Source organism: Crinia signifera, chromosome 1 (genome assembly GCF_055691185.1).
Source record: "Crinia signifera chromosome 1, ASM5569118v1, whole genome shotgun sequence".
Classification (NCBI taxonomy): Eukaryota; Metazoa; Chordata; class Amphibia; order Anura; family Myobatrachidae; genus Crinia; species Crinia signifera.
The window spans coordinates 445,186,725-445,206,684 of record NC_139217.1 but is presented as its reverse complement, the minus strand read 5'-3'; the positions used below and the strand labels follow the sequence as shown (position 1 = coordinate 445,206,684).

General features: G+C 41.5%; 1 protein-coding gene across 1 annotated transcript in view; it reads right to left on the bottom strand.

Moving 5' to 3' along the window:
• Window positions 1-563: 563 nt before the first annotated feature.
• FGF10 (fibroblast growth factor 10) overlaps window positions 564-19,960 on the bottom strand; it is a 93,838-nt gene continuing 74,441 nt past the window's right edge. Inside the window, exons 2-3 of the mRNA XM_083153950.1 lie at window positions 4,661-4,764; window positions 564-3,360 (exon numbers count right to left, since the gene is read on the bottom strand). Of these exons, the coding sequence (XP_083010076.1) occupies window positions 3,169-3,360; window positions 4,661-4,764 (296 nt within the window). The 3' untranslated portion in view covers window positions 564-3,168. The remainder of the gene's footprint in view (window positions 3,361-4,660; window positions 4,765-19,960) is intronic.

Genomic DNA, 19,960 nt, shown 5'->3' with positions numbered 1-19,960 from the left:
GCATCCTAGAAATTGATACACAGACTCTGATTGGTTGCTATAAGCAACCTCACCTCTTTTTATTTTTAGAAGCTTTAGTAAATTTGCCCCCTTCAGTCTTGTCTGATATTTCCACCAGGCAGAAATATCGCCCATCAGTATTCAATCCCAGGCATTTTCACCTATGCAGTCTCGACTTTGTTAAAAGTCGAATAGGCATTGTCAAAATCAGACGCTGGATTGTCGAACCTGCGACCGTTTTCATCTATTGGCGGCCATATTTGCTGATGCACGGGCTTTCCAGCTGTCCTAATATATTCTGACAGTTGGAAAAACGGACCCGACATTGAATAAGTCGAATGTATATTCTTGACGGGAATAGATGATATTTCCACCTGGCGGATATATAGGCCGGAATTGAATCCCCCTCAATCTATATGACTGCAAACACAACTAGAATATGCAAAACTAAAAACTTCCAAAATACATCTAAAATAAAGAGTAGATAATCATAGTAATAACACGAGACACAACAGGCATGATTAACTTTATACTCTACAAACATGTTTATGTTAACAGCTTTATTGAGGAAGACGGCACAATCTAACCATTTGCAATTGAAGAGAAAGCTCCTTTTAAACAGCTAATATTTAAATAAAAGATTTTACATTGGAAGTGCTGGTAAAAAGCATTGACAAAATAACTTATAAAACCACTAAAGACCAGTATTTCTAGTGGTTACATTTTTTAGTAAAAAGGCACATTAGTAAGTATCTCATTTGTACCAAAATACAATTTCCAAAGATTAAAAATAAAACATACTTTTTTTTCTTTTTTTTTTCTTTTTTACAAGAAATTTGAACATAAAACTGCAGCATCAATATAATCTCATATTATCATCATGTAAAGTGTTTTGAACAACATAATATTATTAGACTACATTAACTTTACTAGGACACTATAAGAGACACTTAGGGTAGGATTTTATTTGGTGGAATACAATGTGAAGCCCGTGGTATGTATAAAAGAACGGCTTGTATCTGTTGTAATAGCAAGGACACTATTATAAAAAAAAATACTTGTTTAAAGGAAAGTCTTAATTTTACTTGTTGTTTTCTAGCAATATATAAAATGACAAAGTGAGTTTATTAATTGTATTGCCTTTTTCTCCTTGGAATAAGCAGGAGTAGCCTTCTCTTTCCTTGTCATCGATGTTCTGATCTAGAGAAACATTGGGTATGGTTTGTATCACTGTAAAAAAGGGACTTTTTAATGACCAATGATAAGGCACACTCATCGCGGTGTTGGAATTTGAAGTTACAATATTTTGTGTCCCCCACAGACAACATATATTGAATTTGGTAATTTTGAAATTTTCTGAAAAATAAACAAAGACCTGCGGGGAGATGTTTCAAGCAGTGAAAAGGCTAAAGACGTTGACCATATCAACCAATCAACACAAACCTATAATTTTAAAGAATGTACTCTATACATGCAACCTATGAGGGTGACTTCTCCATTGGTCCACTTCTCGACTCTTTTTACTGCTTGATACAGAGAGATATTTTCTGTAGTAAAAACCTTGATATTCCATAGCAATAGAAATAATAAGTAATTCATGTGTATAACTGGAATTAGTGGGCTGTTTTAACTTAGTGGTATGTTTTTTTTTGATTACTTGTTTTTGTTTATTTTTATATTTATATTTAAATCTCGAAAAAGGTCACCAATTGTGTCTTAACACAGAGAATCCACCTGGATATTTTGGAATGGTTTATTTTGACAGTAGACTCTTCAATATAAGTACTCATAAATATGAACTCCATCTTTTAAAGCAGGCATTAAATATCATATATCTACAATTGAGACAAGTGGCTTAGATAATCAAAAAGAGGTACATACTGTACTATAGGAAAAGCGGTAAATATGAATCCGATATAATTCCAGCCACAATGAGAATATTATGATCCGACCACAATCAAGCCAGCTGTAACTTCTGTGAAAAACTCTAACACACAATACTGTACTGCTCCATAATGTTTTCTTTTAAGTGAGCCGTGTGCAAAAACATGGTTGAACTATAGGATGTCAGTGAGATATTGTGTGTGGCCTCTTCGGGTGATGACTTTACAGCACAGCCATAAACTGTTGCCAATCCAAAGCAATCGATGTACAGTATATCATATTCCATCAATTAACTCAAAAGTAAATTCTTCCCATATCCTGGTGACACTAGCTCTAATGCCGCTCAATTAACATGGCCAAGCCAGTCCCCTTATTTCAACTATATAATGACCACGGTAGAGAGACATACATTTTTGTAAATGATCATTGTTATTGTAATACTATTATGAGTAACTTTCTGCCATAAGGAGACAACAAAGTATTAAGCCATCACCCAACTTTTTGTTCTTTAACACATCTGTCCATTAGTGTCAAGGCCTTCCAGTAGACCATCTTTTTTACTTAAAACCCAGATTGTGTTTTCTAATTTTCAAAACAAATAGGTCTTCACTTTTTTTCAAATTTCTAGAGATACTGTCATGTATTACGATGTTTACGTAGTAACAACAATCTCTCTATGATGCTGAGATTAAAAAAAATGCAGAATTGTAGACACACCACTCAAACACTGAAGAGACACATTAAACATTCTATTAAATAAATAACTTACAAAGAATAGGAAAAAAGGGGGGAGAAGGTAGGATACACAGGCATACCACAATATTCATTTTTAGAACGGGTTCAGCATGTTTACACAAATCCTATACATTCTTCTGGATGTCTCTTCAGAAAAATCCATTACTGTTGTAGTTTTCGACCCAAGTGCTTCCAGTAATTTCTCTCGTGTCTAACTGATCATTGGGCCCGAAGTGAGCAATGAAAATCTTTGATTTGAGTTAGAATTCTATAAATAACTTTCTCAGAAGATTATCTCTCTGATTGTCTCATGTCCTTTAAAATGTATTGTACAAATAATAAAACATTCTTCAAATGGGCGGTTAGCTTTCATAGTCCCGCATACGGCCTGGCCAGAGTCCCTTTTATAACACCATACAAACAAGACGTACACTCGTGGTCTTGCAGTCTTTTCTGTTTTTTCGCTTACAAAAATAGGCAACCGTAGAAGGTCCTTAGAACGGTCTTCACAAGACATCAGTCTAAATGCAGCAAATCCTTCATCTTAAGTTAAAGAGGAATTGGGAGAAAGTGAGCGTTAGTGCTTTTCCTCTTCGTCTTCGGGCCTCTTTTTGGAGTTCCTTTTCCATTTAGTGCCACAAACATTTGTCTTGAATTATTCTTCCAAGTTAGAGATGCGTACGTGTTATAGCCGTTTTCCTCTATTCTTTCCTTTAGTTTACAGTCTATATTAAATTCTTTCTGTAAAAAATAAAAGCAAAAGTTGAAATGTAGATGTATATTAGCATATGGGTAAATATTATAAACATTCCAAAGTATATTTGTATAAAAATTCTAAAATTTACGAACATGTGTTTAATAAGTGGTGTAATAAATAATGTTTATATAGTGCATTTCTCCAAAATGACTCAAAAGAGGAAATTACTAAGATGGGAAGGTCTATTTAACATGAGATGTTGCTATGGGCAACCATTCAGATCCTTTCTATTATTTTCTAGAAAGTGCTAAATAAATAAGAAGTAGATTCCTATTGGTTGCCCATAGCAATATTCCATATGAAATAGGACTCCCATCTTAGTAAATTTCTTCCAAAAAGCTTTACATTTGCTGGACATAATGAGGCAGCCATCTTGGGTTCATTACAGTGGTCACAGAGGGTAAACATATAAAATAAAGTTGGCAACTACAAAAGTTGCACAGACTCATCAGTTCTGCAGACTACACATCCGATGGATCCTTCTTGGGCACACGACATAGATTACAATAGGCAAGATAAACAAAATATGGAGATGTGATGCAAATTAAGAAAATAAAAATGCACATTAAAAGCTCATCCAACCCATCCTACCGTAACCTATTATTGCGAACAAAAAAATTAAATATACTAGCTGATGTGCCTGGGTTCAACTAGGCAAGGTTATATTGGATGGAACATTTTATCCCTTTTCACCCCATAGGGGTCAAATTTAAAAAAAATCCCTGCTTAGTTTATGGCTGCAAATAACTGTCACAGTATCCAGACCACCGAGCAGGTCACATGTTCTAGGTCACCCAGCAGGTCCCTATGGAGATTTCACCAGCTGTCACATTTTCTAGAGTACAATGGTGATGGCAGATAGATGTTTCACCACATAACTTTGAAACAAAGCAACCAATTACAACACCATTATGATGTTTAATTTGGTACATGACAACGACATCATAGAATTATGTCCCTCACAAAAGTCATCCTTTTGCTATTAATATGATGTTACCTAAAGTCAAACAAATTTTACAAAGAGTCGGTATACTATCAGGAACATTTAAGAGATTCACATAACTATAAGTCAACCAGTGTAGTTACAAACAAGTGCATAACTGTATATTTATATTTAAATATAATGTTAGAATTTGGGGAAGCTACAAATGTTTTATTTGTAATAAAATGACAGATATAATACAAAATAAACATAAATGAGAGTTACTTGTAAAGTTGTAGTTATGGTTACATTAATTGTGTTCTCGAAGTTTTGATGGAAAATAAAGAAAAATGTTTACTTACAGAGCCATAGACTTTGCCTCGTTTGTTCATGGCTAAATAATAATTGCTGTTAACGGATTTCACTGCTACGACCCCCACATCCACCGATGTTATCTCCAATATACCTAAAGTGAAAGAAAAACATGTATTATGAGAATGTTTCTGTTAATACGCTAATAGTGAATACAAAATAATGTTTGATACAGGCACAATAAAAAGGAGATGTAGATGGAAACACCTTTAGCCTATGTTAAAATTTTCTTTCTTTTTTTGTGATGGAACTCAAACTCATATAGAAGTGCAGCCAAAATAAAGCACGTAGAAACACTTAAAATCTAGCCCAACAGTAAAAAATATGGCTATGTTTGTGGAATAAAGATTCATTGAAAATTCAGAAATGATTTAAAACGCTATGGAATTTCAACAGTATGACGGAACCAAATATATTTGATTTCTAATCAGCTATTTGTCCAATTAAAACGTATTTCTTAAATCAAACTATAGCATTCAATACACCAACACAATAAACAAGGTATTTATTTATTAACCGTTTCTTATATAGCGCGCACATATTTCGCAGCGCTTTAAAGAGAATATTTGACCCATTCACATCAGTCCCTGCCCCAGTGGAGCTTACAATCTATATTCCCTACCACATGTACAAGCACACACAGAACATTCTAGGGTTAATTCAGACATTCTAGGGTTAATTTTGTTGGGAGCCAATTAGTCTACCAGTATATTTTTGGGGATTGTGGGAGGAAACCTGAGCACCCGGAGGAAACCCGCACAAGTACGAGGAGAATATACAAACTCTGCACAGTTAGATCCATGACCCGGCTCACAAAGTTGAACCTGTTCGTACATTGTCCAACTACTGCAATGCAAATGGTGTTTGGTAAAGGCTACCTACACAGATATTATGGCTTTTTTTAAATTTGGGTTTGAAAAACCCCAAGGTTGTCAAATTCTGGCAAATAATGTAAAACTTTCCACCAACTCATCATAGAAAAGGAAAACCATGAGCTATCTACCAGTAACCTTAAGCTAGGTAAACAATAGACAATATCGTCCATAAACAATATCGCAAACCATTTCCCTTGAATTGCCTGGAGTCCCTGAGTAAACGGTTACGGCATAGATGATAGACTGGGTCGACACTGAAAAGGGGTCGACATACCTTAGGTCAATATTGCCAAAAGGTCAACACAAGCTTATGGTTGACATATGCAAGGTCAACAGTTAAAAGATTGATGTTTTTCTGAATGTTTCTGGTGTCTATGTAATAGTACATTGACATGGACGACATATATATATATATATATATATATATATATAAATATATATATATATATATATATATATATATGTACCACGTCCCCTTACATGGCTCGCCTCAGTCGCCAAGCTTCGGGCAAGGAACCTCGCTGCGCTCAGCACACTATTATATTCCCACTCTATGCCCACTTGGATGGTAAAGTATGAGCAACCACCTTTTTTTGAAAAAAATCATGAAAAACTCATGTCAACTTTTTTGACTATCGATCTTGCTTATGTTGACCAAACGCTTTTGTCAACATTTTGGCAGTGTTGACCTAGTCACTGTCGACCATTACTGGACAACCTAGTGACTGTCGACCTAATTGTCTATCCACTGACTGTATACGGAGCAAACAATATCCCTAATGATAACATCCAGTGGCCACATCCAGGAGAATGCTGTAGTTGACGATATAGTCAAGATTTGACTGCATGTAAAGGCGACGGTGGGAGTGCACATCGTTAACGATAAAGTTCGTGCACATTAGATGTTATCCACAAAAAATATTGTTAACTATATCATAATCGTTAACGATAATCGGCTAATATATACCCAGCTTTAGTCAGCGCCAGTGATTGGCTATTGATCTATGCCCTTTTCATTCAGATCTTAACCTTGTTATATATAGTAGAAAGGGTAGCACTCAGGAGGGAACACAGAGAAGATGGAACGCAGATGTGATTCATCTGTATGAAGTTCATAAGGTTTTTCTAGGATTTAGTTTCAAACAAGCAAATTATCGGGTATTTCCTTGTTGTATGTTTTTTACACGAGGCACTAAGCATAAAATAATGTCCAACTGATAATCATAAGTAGGGTGGCTATTTTCACTGTTGTGGAATCCAATTTAGCAGAGATAACTGGATATATACTGGATGCCAGTGTGGCATCTTTTTAGCTTGAAAGGTCCTGACAGATGGAATCCCATATGTAAGTAAGCAGGGGAGGGGGGGGGGGGGGGGTAGGGAGGGTTAGGCTGCAAAAAGGGAGGTTTAGTGTTAAGCTGCAGGGGGAGGTTAAGGTTAGGCTGCAGGAGAGGAGGATTAAGGTTAGGCTGCGGGAAGGGAGGGTTAGGAGTAGGGATAGGATTAGGATTTTTTTTAGTTACTGGATTCTGTCACCATTATGACGGTTGGGATGCCAGTGTTGGTATTCTGACCACTGGCATCCTAACTACTGGGATCCGGCACCCAACCTTAATGTGCATCGTAATCACAATGCAATATGACAAACTGTGCTGCAGCCCCTCCTCTGGATCCACCACTGCTTAAATGGCCTACTTATTACAATCTGTATAGTTATTGCATTTTTTCCATTGCCAAGATATGATTCTATTCTGATATGAACTCATCCTTCTGAATAACTGACAGCAGGATGACAGCTTACACTATCACTTTACTTCCAAGTTCTGATTCGGCGCATGTACTGTGCTTAAGCGACTGTCAGGGCGCCATGATTCAAGGAAGTTAGGGAAACGCCACTTTAACCATTACCGCTGCTTTTCAAGTAACGTCTTGGGACAAACATCACTTTCTTAGAACAAAAATGGGATCTACGATCATCATCATTATCGATGTTGGCAAAAAACAGCAATGCATAGGAAGAGGAAATTTTGTAAGTGCAAACAGGGGCACATCTAAACTCCAAGTCAGCCCGACACATGCATTCAATAGCTCTAGGCACATTCAACATGTTTTGCTGGTGTCAATAACCAAGAGATTACAGGAAACAAAACAGAGTTAACTAGCTACTTGTGCCAAGTCAATGTGCTGAATACTCAGCATACTTCAGCAGCGCACTCTCTCGCACTGGTGTTCTGCCAATTACGCCAAACAAGTAACACGACGAACAGATGAAGTGCCGGCATATGTAACACAGCTGGGATTTCTTATGCATCGTGCGTATGTAACAGGTAACAGTCAGTTATGGAGGCCTTCGCTGCGCCCACACAGACAACTGGCCAACTGGTTGTATCACACAATGCAGGTGTTATACAAATCTGTTCTACGGAGAAATATTTTAATTGATTTTTATTTTTATTTTATAAAGTCTAATAAAATGACGCAATGGCTGATGGAAAAAGTAGCCTTAAACAGTTTCATCTGGAATGTCTACATCATTAGAGGTAGTACATAGCACATAAGCAAGTTTATTTTCACTTTATTATTCTATGGGCTTTCAGTAAAACACATGACCACATGTTATCCTGCAAACTTGTTTTGAGTTTTCCATAGTTGGGTCATCGGAACATCCATCTTGATACTACGAATGGCATATGTGTCCGGAACCGGTGGCAGCTCCAGGGGTGGGGCTTCAGCATAGTTCAAAATTCAAATAGGGAGGACACACCCACTGCCAGTGAGTCAGTTTGGAATAGCAGTGGGTGTGGCTCCCCTGTTTGAAGTTTGAACTGAGCTGCAGCCCCTCCCCTGGAGCCGCCACTGGTCCTGACTGCTATGAATTTGGTCAAGAGTGCTCTGCACTGTTGCATGCAGCAAGACAAGGAACTTTAAAAGAGAAGCAGGAGGAGATGAATAGAGGAAAAGAAGTTGGAGGAAAACTAGAGGCACGTCCATGGGGATATGTCATGCCCCCGCCATGGCGGATAACTGACTCGTTTTGAGTGCACGAGCCAGTTATGATGGAAGGCATGCAATATTGAAGGGATCCTTGCCAAACTCTAAACTCAAAATAAAAAAGCATCCAAGGAATACTGGTTCTATTGTAAGTAAATATCACTCTTATTATTTAAAATTGTTTTCTTCCTCCAAGTTATTTTCATTAATTGTATTTCAATTTTATGCTTTAGTGACACTTTTAATGCTATTTGTGTCTTGAAGTGTTGTATTTATATACTATTGTTGTCCCAGGATACCACATTTCTGCTACGCTCTCTACAACGGATACAATTTTATTCATGGAGCAATTTTTGCTTCATGTCCCAGACAAACAAATACAAACATCTGTTCTGCTTCGCTGTCTCCTCTAATTACTTAATATCTGTACCTTAAATCAGGGTGATTATGTTCTATAGGGAACAGACACTGCATTAGTGCCCGCATTTTCTTTAGGTTTACATATAAGCTACACGTATATTGTAAATCTACAGATCGGGGTCACAAATTGTTGCAATATATATCAAAAAGAAAACTTTTTGATATAGATGCTTAACATGTACAAATACAGTATATGAAGGCCAATTACAACGACCGGTCAGGCAGCCTATTTACTGTGAAATGAGTTATTAGGACACGAGGGCATGCGCTTAGACTGGAGGAGAGGTTTAGAACACTTACAAGGAAAGGCTTTTTTTAACGGTCAGGGCAGTCAAATTACGGAACTCTTTTCTATGTGAGGTGGTGTCGGCAGTTACAAAAAAGTTGTTTAAATTAAGGCTAGGCAATCATTTATTAGATAAACACATCCAGGGATATAACCGTTAATCAAGGGTTGAACTTGATGGACGTAAGTCTTTTTTCTACCTAAACTACTATGTTACTATGTAACCAGGGGCATAAATAGATGTTCATAGGCCCCATAGAAAAAGTTTGTAAGGGCCCCTATTTACCAGCCAATAATGATAATTTTAGATAGCACATCTAACTTACAGAGAAAAGATGGGACCCCCAAAAGCTCTGGGCTCCATAGAACCTGCACCCCCTGCACCTATGGTAGTTCCACCCTTGTATGTCTATGTCTCTCCTCCCAACCGGAGCACAAATTCTGGAGACTGGCCTGCATTATTATCCTGTATACTGCACAGTATATTGTCAGGAATATGTTGTGTAATCTGCCAACTCTCTAGGCGCTGGTGGAAAGTTTGACCACTTCTTCAAAGGTTCCACCCTGCCTTTGGATTCGTGGACCAGGGTGGTATATGTTTGAAAGCATATCCAAGGCACATTGAAATTACAGTCAAAAATACTGGGGGGGCAGCCATGTCTAGTGCAGGCATCTTATGGGCCCCCTCATCTGGAACCCCATCATTCCTCTTTTACCTGTCAATGCCACACACCTACCCATTATTAGGGAGAGCCTCAGGTAAGCAGCTAATAGCTTTATTTCACCAATTTAGTATTTATAGTACCTCCTAACTTTTGTGCCATAGGTAAAAACCTAGGTTCACCTAGTGGTAGAACCACCTTATCCCTATCTAGAAGTAACAAGACCTCCAGCTTTGAATAACGTTTAAGATTAACGTTTGACTTCAGCTCTCCCCAGGAAAATTAGGCAGGATCATTCCCTATCGTACTAAGGGACAGATGTACCAAGCTTCAAAAAGTGATTAAGTGGAAACGGCCAATCAGCTCCTAGCTGCCATGTTACAGGCTGGGTTTGAAAAAAGACAGATAGGAGCTGATTGGCTGACGGTTTATTACTGTACACTTTATTGCTTATTGAAGGTTGGTGCATCTGGCCCATGGGAATTTCAGGATATTTTTAATATAATTTTAAAGCAGTTGTTGGGAATACAATCGCTTCCCTTGCCTACAGTATGTGCTGTTTTCTCCTTCCCATGCCTGTTGGGTTTGTTTGCTGTAAATTTCCAGATTTTACAATCTGTATCAGATTTATTGGTATTTTTTGTTTAATTTGACACACAAATAAAACTGTGCAGTCCTGTAAAACATCTCCCTAAGATATTTTCATCCAGAAAGGGGATGTTTATAAACGGTTTCCAGCCACGATACATGGGGTGGGAGTGGGGGGCCCCGGGAACACACAAAAATAGCCTGGTGTATTTGTTTCATATCTCATGTGCTATGGTCTGTGACTGGAGAAGAAGGATGGTCCAAACTTCCACCGTGACTGACTGCTGACATTTAAAAAGGTCTTGCTGGCTATCTTGCCCCCCTATCTGGGCCTTTTGGAGGAAATCACTCAGTGTAACACTTTCCAATACTTCATAACAGTTTGACACTGAGCGCGTGCGTCACCTGCTTTCTGTTTACAATAAAAATACAAATAGGGGCAATACCGGGGACCGAATTTTCCATGGAAAACACTAGAAAATACTATAGCTACAGATTTGTTATTGTGGATTTACTACACAAAATGGCTGATTCAGTTTTGTTAGAAAAGCAAAAATGCATGAAAATGGACAAAACCATGCTGCACTGCAGATGTAACAGGTGTGAATCGTTTGGTATACACCAACAAGGTTGAAAAGCATTGGGTCGACAACACTAGGTCGACAGGCAGCAAGGTCAACATGGGTATCGGTCGACATGGGTCAGGGTCGGCAGACGACATGGACACAGTTTCAAGTGCACAGCATCCCCTGCTTCAGGCACGGTGCCTCGCTATGCTCGGCACACTATTTTATTCTCCCACCATGCCCTAGTGGATGGTAGGGCATGAAATACCACCTGTCGGCATATGTCAGCTCAAAAACAGTGGAAAACCCCATGTCGACCTTTTGACTGTCAACCTAGCCATGTCGACATTATTCCTGTGTCGACCTAATGGCATGTCGACCTTGACCCATGTCGACATTGCTGCCTGTCGACCTAGTGGTGTCGACCCAATGCTTGTCGACCTAGTTGGTGTAGACCTAATGACCGTATCCCGATGTAACATATGTGCAGAGAGATTTAGATTTGGGTGGGGTTTGACAGGCAGGCAGGCCCATTGGGAGGTCTGGGCTGCGGTACGCAGAGAGCTGGCTTCCTTATTATCATGGTTCTCACCCATTCTGCACAATGCTGCAGGATCGCATATTAAGGACCTATGACGACACGATTCCCTTAATATGCTAAATAAAGTACTGTATATCATTTAATTCATTGACTTACTGAAACTTATAATGCAGTGTAGAAGCCACAAAAGCTTACAATCTTTGCAAATAACTGATCAACTAGTTCCTTCAGAATATTGTAACATTTGCACCCCCTCAGCCGCCTTGGCTCGCAGATCCATGCAGTTACTCGTAGCAACAGGTGACTTTGCACAACCTTTTTAAATGGCATGGCCTAGGTCAGTGATGGCTAACCTTGACACTCCAGCTGTTGTTGAACTACACATCCCAGCATGCCCTGCTACAGTTTTACAATTTGGCCATGCTAAAACTGATACAGGGCATGTTGGGATGTGTAGTTCAACAACAGCTGGAGTGTCAAGGTTAGCCATCACTGGCCTAGGTCTAGATCAGGGCTGGGCAATTGCGGCCCTCCAGATGTTGATGAACTACACATCCCAGCATGCCCTGCATCAGTTTCAGCATGGCCACCTAGCAAAACTAATGCAAAGCATCCTGGGATGTGTAGTTCATCAACATCTGGAGGGCCGCAATTGCCCAGCCCTGGTCTAGATCATGAGTCTTCAACCTGTGGCCCTCCAGATGTTGTGAAACTACATGTCCCAGCATGCATTGCCACATTTTTTCCTATAAGAGCATGCTCAAACTGTCAGGGCATGCTGGGATATGTAGTTCCACAACATCTGGAGGATTGTAAAGGAATGCTGTTCCTAAAGATTATTTCCATCAGGTCCTCTGCAACTTCAGGCTTCCTATTTCCACTGATGACACCAACTCCACACAATGTTCCACCTTTCTCACTCAGAACGCTGGACATTCTCACGCTAATGCGGCTGTGACCGAGATGAGGGGGGGCGGGCAGCTGACATGCGTACGCGCATATGTAAGGTTGCTCAGAGCAACCTTACATATGCGTGCACCTTCCACATCTTTCGATAGTCGGCGACCATCAAAAGATGTGGGAGGGTCCCAGTGGCATGCGAATAGATGTTTATGAAAAAAAACATTCATTAGCAGCTAGTGCGAACGTACGCGCCTTGCAAATGGTGGCCTCTGGTGGGATCTGGTTCACTCGCAAGGATGAGAATGAACAAGAATAACCCCCTAAGAGTATTTAATCACATGACATCTGTTTTTCAAGCTGGCTTTCTCCCGCAACACCACCGGCCCTTCGGTCATACTCTGTGAGACTGTTTCAGGTGTCTCATTTGCAAAGTACAGATAAGACACTGAAAGCATCAGATGGGAGGGAAGAGACTCTTATGGAGGTCACATTTTGCCTTTGAACATGAAAGTCTCTGAAGCTGTGAGATCACTGACAGCCACCTGCAAAAGGTGTTAACATCATTATGAAGTGTGCGGGTCCTCAGGACATAACTGAGACTCCTGTTATGGTGGAGGAGACACAAAGCACTTTAGATAAATGCAATATTTAAGCTTCTCTTTTTTATTTAATTAAATTAAATCTAACACTACCAGGACATAGGTCTCCTACCACAGACACAGCCTATATCATGGGTCTTCAAACTGTGGCCCTCCAGATGTTGTGAAACTACAAATCCCAGCATGCCTTGCCACAGTTTTACTATAAGGGAGTGTTAAAACTGTGGCAAGGCATGCTGGGATTTGTAATTCCACAACATCTGGAGGGCCACAGTTGGAAGACCCATGGCCTGCCCTATATGGTCATGTGCAATGCATGATGGTAAAATGATGCAGTTGCGGTACTTACGCACTAATATTAGTAGGCAGCGAAGCAGATGCAAATGGCTATGCTGTAACCTTCGGCCCTCCAGCTGTTGTTGTACGACGCATCCCAGCATGCCCTGCAACAGTTTTATCATGGCCAAATAGCAAAACGGCAGCAGAGCATGCTGGGATGTGTAGTTCAACAACAGCTGGAGGGCCTAAGGTTCCCCATTCCTGCTGTAAAGGGCGCTACAGTATGTGTTTCATTCGGATCCATGCCAAAAAAAAAAAAAGCACGGCCGTAAGCCTCATCCCGAGCGATTTCTTCACCAAGAATTAAAAACAGCTGCAAACTGCAGTATACCAAGAAGAAAAATTAATTATCTGGTAAATCTGGAGCAGATTAGACTTAAATAATTGTATTCTGTCCTGTAACGTAAACAGTCTCTTCTCGTACAATACATCTACAATACACACCGCTTTCATAAACAGTCATTCAACACATCATCAGACATTGATAAAGACTTTAAACTCACAAGCACACTTAAAAGGCTATCGCCCCACAGCTGTCATGTTACACCTTGGCAAATTCATTACTTATCGCATGCTCTTTCCAGGACGCAGCAGTTAGATCACATAGCTCGATGTCAAAGAGGATGTCTAGACTCACGCTGTGATCTGGCTTTGCGTGTGAATACGGAGGGATTTAAACTCGGCTTGATGACAACTCTGTAAACTTTGCAAAACGTTAAATATTTTAGCGAGATGCTCAATTTCACATTATAAAGAAGAGAGGCCTTGGAAAGTGAGGTTGCTGATGTAGTTTTATTGTACCTGGTGTTTCTTGCATACCTGTACATACATGATTGAATTCAAAGTACTTTTAGGGGAACTGCAAGATGTATGTTTCTTTGTGGTAACGTGTGCGTGTGTGTATATACTGTATATATTGTCATGATACCTACTCCACGACTGAATAGAGCAGACATGAAGTTGGAGATGTATCAAATCTTAGAGAGAGTTAAGGTGAAAAGAGATAAAGTGCTAACCAATCTGCACCTAACTATAATTTTTCAAACAAAGTTATAGATGTACTAGGCCTTAAAGAGTGATAACATAGAGAGAGATAAAGTACCAGCCAATCAGCTCTTACCTCAACCAAAGTATCTTTGAGTGCTAAATATGTGCAAAATATTAGCTGAAAATGCCAGCGTCGCTCACATTTGTTATATAGAGTCAAATAAAAAATATTGTGTAAAAAAGATATTTCCTGTATAAGGTAACCATAATAATACCCCTTTCACACTTGCAGAGCCGGGTCATACCCGGGAATGTGTTCCCGGATGCTTCCCGGGACTCTACCCGGGAATGTACCCTTTCACACTGCACTAAGACCTGGGATTGACCCGGGACAGCCCCATTCACACTGATCCCGGTAAATCCCTGCAAATACATATGCATGTCATTAGAAATGGACTCCAGGGCTCTGAAAGATGACATCAGCATTTGTGAGCCCAAGAAAAACTCCAATCAGTAGCTTTTTTAAAGTCCCGTGTGCCCAATCCCGAGTACGGGACTATTCACACTGGCCGCATCCCGGTTCAATTCCGGAATCTACCCAGGTCAGGATATTCTTTCAAGACCCTTTCACACTGACCTAAATCCCAGGATATTTTTGCAAGTGTGAAAGGGGTATAACAGAATGATACTGACTGGTTGGCACTTTATATCTCCACTATATCATTGTCCAAGCTTTGATAAATCTGCCCCTGGTACCCTTTTCACATCGCTCCTCAGACGCGGGTAATTGCTGGGTTTCTGATGTGTTGGCCCGGGTCATGGTGCTGTGCGGTGTGAGTCAGGTTATAGAAAGAGTTAAACCCGAGTTGTGTTATGGGTGCCCAGGGGTTAATGTGAAGGTGCCAGACCCGTGTCGGTGCTGGGTCCGAGCCGGGATTGAGACCCAGGTCTGACCCGTCTTAGCAATGCGAAAGGGGTTAATGTAACTGTGGAAAAACTGCCGATGTCAGGTGGGAGGGATCTGTATTTCTCAGAAATGTATGGTATTTTGGAATTTTGAGGTACACTCTAGTGTTCTAATGGAAAGGAACTGGGTATGCAGAAGAGTGTCTCCAAATGCAGAGTAAGCAGACCCCTGGAGATGATAGGATACAGCACCAGGCTCAACTAAGAATGGGAAACTCATGGTGTTGGTGTAATGATGTTGGGAATGTTTTATTGGCACACATTATGCCCATTAACACCAGAACTGTAACTGCCCATGTGCTTCTGTTTATAGCCAATCTACTAATGGTTACAGTGCACACATCATCCCAAGCTGCTCTACACCCAGTGCAATCCACAGATTTCCAGTCACCAGATCTTATTAAAGACCTTGAGATACTGTGGAACAGGAGATGTGCGACAGGAGTGCTGCTGACCAATCAGATGTGCTGCCACACCCAACCAGGAAGCCGCAGCTTAAAATTTGACTATCGGAACACGCCCCCATCATAACATGGCCACGCCCCTGCCCGGATTCCCAGAGTTCCAAAATTAGAAGGCACGCTATGTAATATTCAAGAAACAATCATTAAAAAGTGTGTAAAGAAAACATGATGATGGGATTTTTTCTCTTTCTCATAACACATCTCTCTATAGCCTGAGGCAAGATACCCAACATCTTCTCATGTGGAGATGTTGGGTATCTACGTACACACCAACAAGAGTTCAGAAATGGATGAGTGAAGGATGCACAGCACAGGATTTGCATGGGATGCTGCAGATATGAATATAATGAAATATTCAGTGTGAGAGAAATGTCCTCTAAAACATACGTCGGCACTTTAAATGTAAAAAAAAAATGATAAAAACCTAAAAGGACTTGGGAAAATAAGCTGGGGCATCTTGAAAGATAATTTGAGTGCTCTAATGTCTGCTGTAGCAAAGCTCCCCTTCTTCATTGCTTTAGTTTGTAAAACATGAAAACATAAATTACAATGTGCGTTAGGGCCCCTCCACTTCATAATGAACATGTTTAAATGCAGGGAAATTGGAAACACATTGATACAGTACTGTATGTAGCCCTGCAGTGCACCGCCTGTGTACGTCGTATAGTCCCATGCTTGGTAAGCCTCATTTTTTTTGTATTCAAAATAAAAAACAGATAAATCAAAGCAGTGACATATAAACAGAAATAAATAACACAAAGAGCTCAGCACTCACCATAGTTAATACATATATATATCAGTGGCGTAGCTACGTTTTGGGCGCCCCCCCGCCGTTAGGGGGGGCGCCACCCCTCGCCGACGCCCCGCCAAGCACCCCTACCCCCCTGCCCTGCCGCCCCGCCGCCTATGCAAACACCCCCCCAATCCCCCACAGCCTTACCTATCGCGCTGGTCCCGGCGGCTCTGTTCTTCTGCTGAGGACCACCACAAAATGGCCGCCCCCATACAGCAGACAGTTTCAGCGAACAGTGTGCTATATGGGGGCGGCCATTTTGTGGTGGTCCTCAGCAGAAGAACGGAGCCGCCGGGACCAGCGTGATAGGTAAGTGATAGTCTGCAGGGGATTGGGGGGGGGGGGGGTTTAACTATAGCACCGCAGCCCCCGGCGCCCCCACATGCACAGCGCCCCCCCCCCCCGCGGTGGCGGGGGCTGCGGTGCTATAGTTACGCCGCTGATATATATATATATATATATATATGCATAAATAAATAAATAAATAATGGGGTTTTTGGTTAGGGATGAGGGTTTATGGCCGATGTCAAATAATTTTGCAATCGATAGGGGAGAACCAGATGGTTGTCCATCACATAGTTTATAACTATCGTCGGCTGGTTGCAGACTCACAATCGATGGCGACTGCAATGGATCGATCGATGATTTTAAGCTTGTAGCCCGATGTCAAGGGACCCCATTTCACTGCAAGTCCCACTCCGGAGACCCCGGCAACTGATGTCACACCATAGTCAAACTGAAAACATGCTCCCTGGTTTAAAGCTCATCTGCCAACTGTCCTTTGAAAGGTGAGACAGTCACCAACACATAATATACTCACAAATGTTACTAGCCAATGTGACAGTTCTGATTTATACCTGTTCTGAAACAGAACCATTTCTAGAATTATGATAGAAACATAGAATTTATTGGCAGAAGAACCATTTGGTTCATATAGTTTTGCCCCTTTATGATGCTCACTTTCCATTACAATATGCAATTGTAAATTGTGGCATTTTCGGCATAGGCACTTCAAGGCCTACCTGTAGGAAGCTTCATAAATCACATGCCACCTAATCCAGAGGTCTGGCTATAGACTGTGCAGTCCAGTTGCAGAAGACAGCATGCCCTTCTGTCAGTATGCACACCTTGCCCTGTACTTAACCTTTTTGCAGTACAAATTATTTTTTTTGCAATTCAAACAGTCTGGTTTAAACTAATTGTCATTTTTTTTTTTTTTTTAAATAGTCTACATTGAATGATGAACGATGTTAATGTTCTTATTTTAAAGTGGCTCACCATGGGATCTGCTACTAGCGCTAGGACTGTTGAGCCTGACTAGACGTTGGACCAGAAAGGGTTAAGGTAAGCTGGGAAGTATTTTTGACTTCACCATGGGCAGTAGGTGCTATAGCATGCTGCAGTTATTTGGTGTATTAATGGATAGAGAAATATCTTGGCGTTAGAACCACTTTGATGCACCACTTCACTTGCAATGACCATGCCACTTTAAAAGGGTGCTACAGTTGTCCTGATTATCTTTAGGAAATGGGATTGAAATTCAAATAATGTAATATTGCCTACACCTCTCCATCATTGCCAGCTTAATGATACCGTACACCAGGGTTTCCTACCCACCCGGAATGGCCGGGAGGCTCACAAAAATCGGGTCCCCCTCCCGGCCCCCCAGAAAGGTGGGCAACCCTTCCAGATACAGGGACTGGGGCTAAAGATGCAAATTGCGTAATTTAGCCACGCCCCCTTCTCGAAGATCCGCAAATTGCGGGATTTGCATTACTGGTGGCGGGGCTTGATGACATCTACATCAAGCCCCACCCCCAGAAGTGCTGCTGACAGTCTCCTTTCCAGGGTTCTCCCGGAGAGGAGACTTTAAAAGTAGACAGCCCTGCCATACGCTGAGGTGACTTCTCCCCTGAGCGAAGTGGCACACGGTGCTCCCTTGAGTAAGGATCGCATGCAATATATTGTATGCACAGACCCCCCACCATCGAAAAATGTGGTAACACTAGAAACGCTGCCCTAATTACAAGCCAGTGTAATGAACAATTCCTGGTATTGAACAGTATTCAGACTATTAACCTTACTATGAAATCTGCAGAGACAATAAAGTCATTTGTTCAGTTTACACCGACACAGGTGGTTACTTCGGTGTGGCTGTTCTGTACATCGCAAGATGATTTATGATTGATAAAACCAGGGCCGGTGCAAGGCACCGGAGCGCCCCAGGCGAGGGGGGGTGGGGCGCCCCGGTGCCTACGGGGGGGGGGGTACCTGCGGCGCTGTGTGATCTGGCGGCGGGGTCCCTGCAGTGATGCGCGCAATCCGGCAGCCAGGCGGCGGCGCGGGAAGCCTGGCTGCCGGATAGCGCGCATCACTGCAGGGACCCCGCCACCAGATCACACAGTGCCGCAGGTACCCGGCACGGACACCCCTGCAGCCTCCATGCGAGAGGCGAGGGTCGAAGTGCCACCCTCCAGTGGCTGGCGCCCTAGGCAAATGCCTAGATTTGCCTAGTGGTGGCGCCGGCCCTGGATAAAACACACAATTGGTGGATAATGATGTAATAACTCCAATCAGTCTGTGAAGGTGTGAAGTCACTAACATATGACTTTACTGCACATATATGTGTTACTGAGATTAATATAAGTGTCCAAAGTGTGCCTCTGTCGTCTTCAATATACACACACACAATCCGGCCCTAGGCCTCACTGACTCTCCACCCCCCACCCGGCCTCACTGACACACCTCTCCCTCCCCCACACGCTGGCTCTCCCTCCAGATGTGGCTTCAACCAGGGCCCCAGACACTCCCCCCCCCAAGCCCCATTGCAGGACATCCCCAGGATCCATCCATGCTGGCTGACTTCTGTGGGTGCTGCAGGGGAGAAGGTCTGTTGAGCCCTCTACTGCTGGCAGGGAGCAACATCAAGATGGTGCTGCAAATGGCTGCCTAGGAACTGTGCCACTCAGCCAAATGGGGGGGGGGGGGAGTATAATCGGATGGTTGGAGACAGAGGAGATCTTGATATAGATGTAATATGTTTAACAGAGCATGGATTAAGTAATAAAAGCTGAAATGCCACCATAAATAAATACAGTAGGTTCATTAGTGGGTAATAAGCGGTTTATTTAGTAGTTCAACTCTACAAAGAAAGGCTGAACATGAGTGGAGAGAAGCGAGATTAAGCTTGGAAAACAATTTTTTCACACATGGTTTGGATTAATAATATATTCACTTTTACCGTGCTTACAGGGCACACACACATGCATACATGCAAATATTCCGAGAATCATCTGCGCTCATTACACAC